Source organism: Myodes glareolus, chromosome 6, assembly GCF_982192425.1.
Source record: "Myodes glareolus chromosome 6, mMyoGla1.1, whole genome shotgun sequence".
Taxonomy (NCBI): Eukaryota; Metazoa; Chordata; class Mammalia; order Rodentia; family Cricetidae; genus Myodes; species Myodes glareolus.
This window is the reverse complement of record NC_142031.1, coordinates 118,190,643-118,202,542: the sequence shown is the minus strand read 5'-3', so window position 1 is coordinate 118,202,542 and position 11,900 is coordinate 118,190,643. Positions and strand designations below refer to the sequence as shown.

Below are 11,900 nucleotides of genomic sequence, written 5' to 3'. Positions count from 1 at the left end.
TGCTGAGGTTTTTGGGATGAATCCCACTATGGAAGAGGAGAGCGCCATGGCTTCACAATGGTTTTACAGTGACAGTGACTATTCAAAAGGTAGGAATTCTCAAAGTTCTGGAGATCTGGGTTTCCTCCACTGGAATGCATGATTGCCGTGGGTCAGTCTAGATGTATTCTCACTGCATGATGCTGTGGACCGCACCACATACGTCCTCCAGCGTCCCCAGTCAGGAGCCTCCCCGAGACAATGGCCACATGGCCCTAGCCTTGATACCTAGTAAACAGCAAGAGCAGAAGCTTAAGAGCGCCACAACACACACCCACATGCTAAAGGCCTTGTGATGGACTGGAGGGACCCTCCCTGGGGCTGCCCACCTCCGAAAGCCAGCCCCACACCAGTCAAATAGCCAGAGGGCACGTTAGTCCGTCTGCCCAAACCTACACAGGTGAGCACTGATCACATAAATCAAAGTCACTTTCCCAGTATCAGGAAGATTTATTGTCCCATGTAACCAGTGCCACTCCGTGTCACTGCTCAAAGGCTAATCCATCAGATAAAGTAAATTTTCATGCCGTAAAAACCAAACTCTGCTTGTCTTATTACAAATACACACTGTGAGGAAAGCAAAGATCCACGACAAAAGGTGAGGGACGAAGCTGGACAAACTCCAAGTTCCAAGGCCCCAAACCATGGTTGTCCATCTGGAGGCTCCCTCACCAGTCAAGGAAGCTGCAAAAGGCAGACGAAGCCTGAGTGTGGCTCAAGACTAGCAGAACGTACAGTGAGCATGGTACTGGGCCAGTTGACAGGAAGAACAGGTAGTTATTTCCTAACAGTATTTAGGATCGAGGCTGACAATGCAGAGGGATGTTAGCAAAAGGTGAGGAGTCTCAGGAGGAACCAGCCCTGACTTTGGACTCATCCTCCTGCTCCATGGGAAATAAATTTGTGATCTGAACAAATGGCCACACAATATGTTCTCTGCTTTCCAAGAAAAGTCCACAGCCTGCAGTACAGACAGGGGCAGCCCTGACCTAGCAGGTAGAGGGAAGATGAACCCTAGCAGCTGGACAGCAATCTCATCCAATCAGAACCCTGCAGATACCACCTAAGCCACGACTTAGTGCACCCACCCAGGAGATGCCAGAATCCTGGGAGTGGCTGAGCATCTAAGCTGTGCACATGGTATCCCTATAATACACATGGAAATAGGCTGCACAGTCAGTTAACCTTGTGTCCAGCCCGACCTCCAACTACACATGGGGCAGAGGAAAATGCGGTCTTCTTCACCACCTTCCAAGCTTAAGCTGCAGAAACCACTGTTCTATCTGCCTGTGCTTAACCTCTTCTCTCAATGCACCAGACATGCAGGATAGGGCCTGTGCCACTTCTAGAGTTTTGTCTTTGGTACAGACGCCTGCAGTCATGGTTAGGCTGGGTCTCCATGGCCATTACAGGCACTTCTTGTCCCTCCTCGTACTTCAGGATCCAGGGCTGTGGTACTCGGCTCAAAGCCTAACTTGGGATGAGGTGCAGCTCTCTGGCAGAGGTGTGCCTAGTATGCAGAGGTCCTGAGTTCCATCCCCAACACCAGGCAAACAGCAAAGTAGCCCTGAAAGGAAGAACTTGGTGCAGATGGCCCTGGTAAAGTAGTTAGGCTTGCTCATGGTCTGTCAAGCAGTAAGCTCTCTAGAGCACACGTGTGTGCATGCATACACCACACAGAGACAGACAGACAGACAGACAGACACACACACACACACACACACACACACACACACACACACACACAGTAGAGAGAACATGCCTGGCATGATGATGTACACTTCTATCTACACAGTGAGTTCCGGGCCATCCAGGGCTACACAGTGAGACCCTGTCTCAAAAAAAGTAAAGGGGACTTTAGTTGGTCTTAGGAGCTGGTCAATGTCATTAGGTCAGAGCTTAGAAAGAGACATTCTGGGGGCTGAAGTGGTCAAGCCTGGCTTTTCTTCCAAAGGACCAAGATCAATTCCCAGCATCCACATGGCAGCATACAATTGTCTATTACTTCATTTCTAGGGGATTTGATACCTTCACACCAATGCACAGAAAATAAAGTAGAAAATAACATTTAAAAAGAAAGAGACCATTCTGCATTAGGGTGGAGTGAATGGCTACAGACGACACACTAAAATTGACATGTCGTGTTATGCACACTTGATTAGGAAGACTGCCCTATTTAACATTTATTTGTTTATATTTTATGTGTGTGGTTTGCCTACATGCATGTCTGGCAAAGTGCCAATGGAGACAATACATTGGGTCCCTCGGCACTGGAATTCAGACAGCTGTGAACTGCCACTTGAGTGCTGAGAATTAAATCTGAATCTGAGTCTTCTGGAAGAACATTCTGTTCTTAACCATCTCTGAAATTTATATATATATATACATATATACATATACACATACATACATACATACATATACACATGTATGTATTATATACATTGTGTGTATCTGTGTAAGTAAGTAAGTAAATTATTTTAGCCAGGCGGTGGTAGGGCACACCTTCAGCACTCAGGAGGCAGAGGCAAGCAGGTCTCCAAGTTGAAAGCAAGCCTTGTGTACAGAGTGAGTTCCAGAACAAACAGTCAGGGCTACACAAAGAAACTCTGCCCTGGGGGCTGGAGAGATGGCTCAGAGGTCAAGGATGCTGTTTTTCCAGGGGTCCTGAGTTCAATTCCCAGCAACCACATGGTGGCTCACAACCACCTACAATGAGATTTGGTGCCCACTTCTGGCATGCAGTCGTACATGGAGGCAGAACACTGTATTGTATACATAATACATAAAAATCTTAAGAAAGAAAAAGAGAGAGAGAGAGAGAGAGAGAGAGAGAGAGAGAGAGAGAGAGAGAGAAAGAAGGAAGAAAGAAAAAAGAAAGAAAGAAAGAAAGAAAGAAAGAAAGAAAGAAAGAAAGAAAGAAAGAAAGAAAGAAACACTGCCTCTGGATTAAAGGCATGTACCACCATGCCCAGCAATATGAATAAAATAAATAAAGACTAAGTTTTTTTAAAAGAGGGAAAAGCGGTACAAGGCAACATTTTAGACAGGTAATAAAGGGCCTCCACTTTTGATGGTTCTGAGCTCTCTTTAACCACTTTGAGGCTGTGGGCTGTTGTTTGCATGTGTGTAGCCTGTACCTGAGTGTCCACTTCGAGGCTGTGGGCTATTGTTTGCACGTGTGTAGCCTGTACCTGAGTGTCCACTTCGAGGCTGTGGGCTATTGTTTGCACGTGTGTAGCCTGTACCTGAGTGTCCATCACAACCCTCCGCTGTGTGACAAAGAAGCCGAGGAAGGGGATGTTTGGTTCTTAATCAACTTACAAAAGATGGAGTGAGATGGACAAGACTGCACAGCAGAGCTAGCCAACAGACCCCACCCATCACGGGGTCACAGCAGAGTCAGACCCTAGGGCTTCCCTGGAGGAGTAGCCTTCCCTCACAACTAACTGGGAGCTGCAGTTTCATCTCGCCCTCCTTCTGCCCTTTCCAAAGCACTTCAGTTCGCCTGGATACAGAAGCCATGGGCACTAGAACCTCCCCAACCCCCAGCTTCTCCATAACTGGCCCTCAGTAATGTCCAGTCAGGACGCCCCAAAGGCAGAGCCCCTCGTTCACCCGCTCATCTATTCCCTACTGATGGATGAGAAGTGTTCTGATTCTACTTTACCTTTAAGGGTGGCTAGGGTGCTGTGAGTGGAGGGTGTGGCCCTTCCGAGTGCTGGGTACTCAGCTCAGCTTGGTAGGCCACTGCTTTGTTAGTTGGGAGTTAACCACCACTGATTGTCAGCCCTGGGTTTAGAAGGCAGCACAGTGATGGAGAAGTACTCTCCATTGAGATGGACAGCATGAAAGATGTCAGGCACTCCTGAGGAAGGCGATGCCACCCACCTGCCTAGAGAAAAGCTCCACAGACACTGTCCAAGGCAGCATAGGGAGGACACTGCCACAGCCTCAAGCCTCTCAATCTGGGGCCTCTGGGGAAGCAGATAGCTTGTCCACATGGAGCCTGCTATATATTTGACATAACCAACAGTGATCAACCCTGGGGCTAACTCTCAGACAGGGTGGCACCATCCTGGGTGAGTCAGTTGACAGGGACATATCAGGGGCGGCAATTAGTCACAGACCCAGTGTCACCTTTGGATGGAATAGCCATGAGCACACTCACACAGGACATTCTCAGCATCATTTCTAGAGCAGAATACCGGAATGGGGAAATCTGAAGAGCTGCTCCAGACCTAGATCCGAGGCTACCAAATGACCTCCATTGGCAGGTAGGACACACACCAGTGAAGAACCTTGAGAAGGGGTGCAGGCAGGGACTGAATATAGAAGTCAATGGAATAAACTTGGTCCCCTCCCAAATGATCTGCAAAAGTAAAACCTTGTTCAAGCCATATATTACAACTTTTCTTTCGGGGTGGGGGGGTGGAATGGGACTGGGGCAGGAAGGGTGTGTCCTACTAAGTAGCCTTGATTGGCCTGGAACTATCCATGTAGACCAGGTTGGTCTCAAGCTCAGACTTCAGCCTGCTCTGCAGTGTTGCTGAAACACTGGGTAAAAACTAGAGAGCCTTTCCAGAGAACAGCATCACTTCCCAGGCTTCTCTATCTGCACTACAGTTGTGAGACACTGTGGTTCAGACCTTGGGCCTTCACTGTGTTCAAAATGACTATACTCACTCAGAGGGTGGGCGGGCTCTGAAGCCCATCACCAAGGGTGGAAGGGACCAAGCAGTACCAGGCAGGCCCAGAAGACCAGAGACAAGCCTGTACACACAGTGTTGCTTGAGATGCGCAGGCGTTTGCCAAGCAGCATGGTGTGCCACACTTGCTACCTCTCTAGAAGGATCCTGCACTGGCACACCAAGAAGCAGTGATCAGCCTGGACTGACCGGCACACTGCAAACTTCTAAACACCTAGGGCTGACTCCGCAGTGCCCCAACCCAGGTATGGGCCAGCAGCCCTAGCCTTTCTCTGGGTCTCCTCACCTAAGCATATGCTGGCACACAGTGGGCCCTGCACAGGCGCTGGCTCCTCCCTTTTGGCTGTCCCACTGCAGCAGCATAGGGAAGCACTGCCCTTGGACTTGAGCTCCTCTGGAAAGCCAGGCTACCTAAACACATGCAAACTCGACACATACACGAACACTGTGTGCCTACTGGCTACACGCCTGTGGCTCGCCTTAAAGGAGCAACCATGACATCAACAGGTAAGCTGCGGGCTGAGCAGCCAAAGAGCCTTACCTGAAGTGGTCTCTCACACATGCATCCTAGCACCCTCCTCTTCAGTACTGGAGACTTGAGCAATACATTGTTTGAGTCATGGGGCCAGGATGAGAAGGGATCTCTCCTCCAGGCTTCCAGCATGCTCACTCAGGCTGCTGATGTCCAGAAGGCCATGCTCACAACTGTCCTTTGTATGCGATACAAACACATCTTCTGCACCAAACATGTCACTTTATCTTTCATAATCAAAAATGTAGAGTTGGTGAGATAGCACAGCGGGTAAAAAAAAGGATTTGCCATTAAGTCTGACCATCTACATTGGGCCCCAGACACACATGGAAAGAGGGGACCAACCCCCACAGCTGTCCTGACTTTGTCTGCAAATGCACCACAGCGCACCCTTGCACACACACACAAAGTAACAATATATAAAACTGTGCATAAAAAAAAACATGCAAGATCTACTTTTATTCTTCATAGTAACAGTTCAATTTGCAGGCAAGGAATGACCACACAAGAGCTGAACTCAGTGACGTTTACATTTTATTTACGTTGGTAGCACTAAAATACATTATGCCTTGTGGGTGACATTTCCACAACACACATTAATACCAATTCACACTCCATGATAATTGCCCACACCACCTCCCACCAAAACCAAGCAAACACAGCAAACGCTTCGTGGCCATCCCCTCAAACCTCAGGTGACTCTGTCCCAGGCTCCTCGCTATAGCAGTGCCTGTGACTCACAAAACTCCCCCTTTCCACACTGCTGGACCCAACTGCTGGCACCTCAAGTCCACCAACACTTTTTATGATGCCCTCTCTTCCAAGGAGACAAAGTCCAAGCAACAGATCCTCATGGTCGAGAGGCACGTGTAGTCCAGAAATGGGACGGTATCGGAACTACCTGTTGCTCACAGTGCAAACGGCAGGTTAGGTGACAGCATGGCATGAATCTGTGACAGGACGATGTGAAAGGGTAGTGTTTGCAATCTGAAGAACTGAGGTCAAGCTTCTTGCTCGGTAGCTGATTTTTCTGCATGCACCTGTGTGAGTGTGTAAACAGCCAGTAGCACTGACCTACGAAAGCTAGAAATGGTATTGCTAGGCAAAACCTGTTGACTGCAGGGCAAATATTTATCCAAGAAGAAAAGATGAGATTTCCCCAAATCTAAACTACATTTGGTGTCAGTTTTTGACTACCTGGAGAAGATTAAAAGTTGAACAATAAGTACAAGGAAAGACTATATCTGAAGTGGCTCATGACGGCCTATGTTGCCAGAGTACTGAATCAAAAGCACCCTAACACCCATGGCTCAAGGCGAAGCTTACATTACCTGTTAAGTTCCGCTGTACTAAGACTGCCCACTGTACGGCTGCCAGGAGATAATCATGAACACATACCCAGCTCCCTACTGGGCCCTACTGGACTCCTACAGCTACAAACACCTCAGTGCGCGGAGCAGAGCTCGGACTGCTGAAAAGAATGAGGCAGATCCTTACAACTCAAGAGGAAAATGCTACGAATTTAGTGCTGGGGAAAAGCAGAGTTAACAAGGCTGAGGATGTGTCACAAGCTTACACTATACAGGCCCCGAGATTGTCACCTCCATCTCCAACACCCCTGATCCTACCGATCCGTGGGCATATGTCCATAATCCTGCTAAGCGAAGCAGCACCGAAAGGATGCCGCTGCCGTGCACGTGTGGACCACACACGAGAGCGGCTGCAGCGGCTGCCACCGCCAAGTTCAGCCTAGTGGTTCCCTTTGGTCGACTTCTTCTTCTTCGAGTCCTCTTTCTGCTTCTGCTTCTTCCTCTTGCCACCTTCCTTGAGCCCTAAGGAAACATGGCTTGTGAAACACAGCACACCAACAACTGCTTCCCCATGAGGCACGTCACTCACTAGACACTTCCCCATGGACAGAGACAACAGAACAGTCACTCATGCTGTCCACATGAAAATACCAACTGTATGGAATAGCAGGCTGAAGACCTTCCATATTACTCACAGAACATGACTACCATACAGTGCTACTCACAGCAAGCATCCTGCATTTACCCAGCAGTCCAGTCACAGAACCAGCTCTGTGCAACAGAATCCTCAGAGGCCCTGCCAAGGCCCTACCTGCAGAATGCACAGCCCTGTCACCTACTCTCCCGGGTCCATCAGAGACCTTCCACAGTTCCCTTCTGCAATGGACAGTCCACTCTCCCTGGCAGACCATTTTTCTTCCTTGAAAACAAAACCACTGTCATTTTTCCTGTCATTAAAGCTAGTAAGTACAACCTTACCAACCAAGCCCACAGTAGATGGATGGAGGCTCAGTCTCTGGATGTTTCCAATGAGCCAGCAATGAAGGGCTCTGCTTTCAGTCCTGCAGAAGCTCTTAGACCCTGGCCACAATGAAGCAGGTAGGATGTGGGCCTCATGTTGAAGAAGGGCCACAAGAGATCTCAGATCCCCAACTTCTAAAACAGGCCCAATGACACCTCAAAATTCCCACAGTGAGATCCACCAAAATCTTAGCACATGAATTAGTTTGGCAGGTGGTGGCGCAAAGATGCAGGCCAGCAGCAGAGTTAGATGCAAGGCCCAGCTCTCTGAATTACAAGTCGTGCCCTGTGAAGAGGTCTATGCTCCACAGCAGTACACAGGGCAGGGTCAAGTTCAGCAAGAAGGAAGGATAAGTCTACTCCTTCCTTCATGATTTTCCTCATGTTGGATAATTTCCATTTTTAATGGCCATGTGTTCTTCACAGTTCACAGACCAATGCTGTGTACAAAACACACAAATGAAAAATGCCACTAATCCCTTCTCCAAGAAGTACAGCAGCACAAATTTTAAAGGTCACAGAATAGCCCAAAAAGAAGAAAAAAGAAAAAGTCAACATAACACATACTAAATCCAAGGCTCAGGGATACGGAGCTTACCCAGCACATGGACAATCCAGTTTCTCACACACATACACACACACAATGTTCAAGCCATGAAACTCCTGGGGGACTGACACCTCAGTGAAAATCACTTTCATCGAAGAAACTCCCCATCCTGATGCCAACCGGCCTGGCTCATCTAGACTGTACCTGACAGATCTCTGGCCAACAGCCAATGGAAGCTGCCGCTGGGAAATTCTGCACAAAGTTTCAAACTTGCCCAAGACTTATAAAACTAACAGTAACAGCAAAACCACTGAAGGCTACACAGGCAGGAAGCCTGGCCCAGATCATCTTAGTTCTTCAACATAGCTCTCAGAATTTTAAGGGGAAAGGTCTGGTCTTAATCCTCCTGATCCCAAAAGCAGAGCACCAGACTTTGCAAAGCTTTCTGTGTTGCCTGGAGGACAGTGGCTTGCAGTACAGAGCAAGCTATGCTGCCCAGAGGCTACGGCTTTGTCGCTGTGGAAACCAGAAACCACTTTTGAACCGTAGCTAAGTTTCTAAAGTCCTTCACGACGGTTTGTTTTCACTTTGTTGATAACCCAAGTTCTCATGTAGCTCAGGTGGCAATTTGGAGAACCCCACTTCAAAATGAGTCATCATTTCTGAGTGAGAAGGTAAGTGAAGGGCTGCTCACGCTTTTCTATAGAAGGCAAGAGAAGGGCTGATCACACCCTTTTCTATAGAAGGCAAGAGAAGGGCTGCTTGCATGCTTTTCTATAGAAGGTAAGTGAAGGGCTGCTCACACTTTTCTATAGAAGGTAAGTGCAGGGTTGCTCACTACAGAAGGTACGTGAAGGGCTGCTCACACTTTTCTATAGAAATTAAGTGAAGGGTTGCTCACATGCTTTTCTATAGAAGGTAAGTGCAGGACTGCTCACACTTTTCTATATGAAATCATGGTTCCCAAAGGGACAGGGCTACACCCAGAGCCATATGCTTCTGACTCCAGACTCGGGGATGTACAGGACGATCACCTCATTCACAGCTTTTCCAGACTCTTAGGCCAAGAATTTCTACTAGTCTCACTAGTTCGCACACACACACACAGAAAAGGTCTGGATCAGTACTGACCAAGCAACAAGGGGAGAGTGATTTGCTATTCCTACTACTCAACTACTCTACTGTCTCCAGATTCTCTGGCCTTGGCTGATCACTTTTTGCTTAACAGGCATGGTCCAGGGCCAAGAGAATGGCCATCTGCTGCAGTCACACTTCCTGTCCAGATCCTGTGGTGGGAGGCCTGCGCACCTGTGAACAAGTTCTGCAGGCAGGCCTGTCCCTACGCACCTTCTAGAAACCAGATTGACTCACGGGTCAGCGTTATGATGCCTTCACAAATGAACATGAAGGGGATGGGGGGGGAGGGGGGGTAGAATCTACAAGTCTGCTGCTTTGACCTCCCACCGCCCTTCCCAGTTCTCCTGGGAGCTCTGGGAGTGGACATTGGGAGGTGTCCATAGCCACTGAGGCACACGAAAGCGTCCTATGCAGTCAGGCAACCCTGCCCATCTGTCACTCAGTTGCACAAAGCTCATGTCCCAGTCACCCATCTGTTTTCGCTGGCATCTCCCCACAGCAGGGTAACTATATGCTTGCTGCCCAGTTCCAGCAATGCCTTACCCATTGGGGACTGTACATAGTATGTTTTCTTTTGCTTGTAAAACCCTAGAGGGCTCTCTGCTTCATTCTCCTCTGAGGAGAACCTAAAGGGATTTGGGGGCTTGACTTTAATACAAAGTTCTGGGAAGCAAAAGACTTGACCATTCCCTGCTTCCTACTTGGAGCACTTTGCAACACAATCAGATATGGACAATCAAGCCAAATCTCTGCAGTCTGGCCTGCTGAGTTTGTGCAGCCATAGGCACAAACTTGTCTCACTTCTGGGCCATAAAACTACACTGATAGGGGGCTTGGGCCTGACTGGGAAAGCTCTTTGTGTACATGCTGACCATCCAGAATGTTCTACAGGAAATGCTCCTGAAGATATACAAGCTGCTGGCTGAGGGTAGAGCTGGGCAGTGGCAGTGGACAATCCCGTCATGAGCACTGAGGGAGGAGCCAGGCCTCCACCTTCACCAGTGGCTCACCTGAGAGCACTCTACTGGGAACCTACTGGCTGTATCTTTCTTTCTGCAAAGTAAAGCTAACATAAGTATGCAAGTGGCCTTGGGCAAATCAGGTTAAGTGACAAATCTCAAGATCTAGTATCAAAATTATAAAAAGGAGCCACTGGGGATAGAAGCAGCATCAAGCATTTCCTCAGCATCAACTAAACCCAGACAACATACTCCATACACATCAGAATACTGGGACCCCCGTTTTAATCATGGGGTTGGCTTTGAACCACGCAGCTAGGCTGTCCATAGAGCAGCTGTGGGAGGTGAACTGGGTGCAGGGATCTCCTCTACCCCTGCTCAGCAGGCCTGGCACCTTCCCCCAGCTCCCCAAGCCTGCTCAGGTCAGAATGCAGCAACATAGGCCTGATTGCTGTTTTCGCTGTCCTGGGTCTGGGGGCAAACCACTTTGGGGGTGCTCCACACCAGCTCCCTTCTGCACACCTGCTGAGGTCATGGGGGCATCCCAGTTGCCAGGAACCTGCTGCCTGTCCTGCTCTTCATCTTCCCAGTTGCTTCTAGACACAAGTTTGGCCGTCGGGGCAGGCCTGGGTGGCTTCTGTGTGCGGGTGCTGATAGAAGGGGCCGGAGTCGGGGCTGGAGCTGGGGCCGGGGGCCGGGTCGGGGAGGGGGCCCGTACTGTTGCTGGGGCCGGGCCAGGGGCCAGAGCTGGTATTTGCTGGCCTCTCCGCTGGCATTCTTCTGCAAAGGCGTTCTCGTCGGCCACACCTGAAAGCACAGCACACCAGGGAGAGCTGTGAGCTGCAACCCTCCCTTGGGAGCAAAAGGCTTCACCCACCTTCTTCCCCCAGAGAGGGCTCCAATCTCGAGCGTCACTGTATTTCTCTAAGAACAGAAACTGTCCGTGCTCGCCTCTGCACTGCTGGGCCAGAACATTCTCTTCCCAGATGGAAACCCCAAAGAAACCAACTGTCTTGTCTCTGCTGCAATGCCATCATCTAGATTCTGAGTGTACAATCAAGGCACAAGACCTGGCAGATACTGCTTAAGATGGTTCTTGCCAACGGGATAATGCAGCCCTGCAGAAAGGCACCAGATTCAGCCCAGGCATGTCCATAGGACATATCACCTCTGCACAAGCATCAAGTGGCTTAGGAGGACTGCAGAAGTCAGAATGCTGACACTCTCTCTGCCCACCATGTCTGCAGGGTAGAGCCAGGCCCCAGGCAATCTCCCAGAGAGCTACCAGCACGGCTCAATACACCCTCTCAACACTCTCCCATCATCATTCAGAAAGCTGTCTCTCTGGAGAAACAGAAAAGGGTTCTGAAGGTTTTACACGCTAAATGGATACTGAAAATAAAACAAGAAAGCAACAATTAAAGGACTGACTTTGATTCCCTAGAACTTTGAATTGTTACAATTTGTACCAACCCTAAAGCTGAGGGCAGCGAATGGCTCTCTGACACTCAGCTGACAGGAGGGTGAACCTTTGCTCACCTATGAGCACCTGCCCTGCTACCAACTCTCAGAGTCTGTGTGTCAACTCAGCAAGAGACCTGCAGTAGTGTCTCCATCCTTTGGTAGCAAACCACGACAGGCACTGAC

General features: G+C 49.2%; 1 protein-coding gene across 4 annotated transcripts in view; it reads right to left on the bottom strand.

Annotated features, from left to right (window-relative positions):
- Positions 1-5,792: 5,792 nt before the first annotated feature.
- Positions 5,793-11,900, bottom strand: part of Dnajb6 (DnaJ heat shock protein family (Hsp40) member B6) — a 57,452-nt gene continuing 51,344 nt past the window's right edge. For 2 of the 4 annotated variants that reach the window (XM_048440163.3, XM_087907537.1), the window contains exon 9: positions 8,998-11,060. In XM_048440163.3, coding sequence (XP_048296120.3) covers positions 10,672-11,060 — 389 coding nt within the window. In that variant the 3' untranslated portion in view covers positions 8,998-10,671. Of the gene's footprint in view, positions 7,113-8,997; positions 11,061-11,900 lie in introns of those variants that run through there. The other 2 variants (XM_048440164.3, XM_085691086.2) reach the window with 2 other exon arrangements.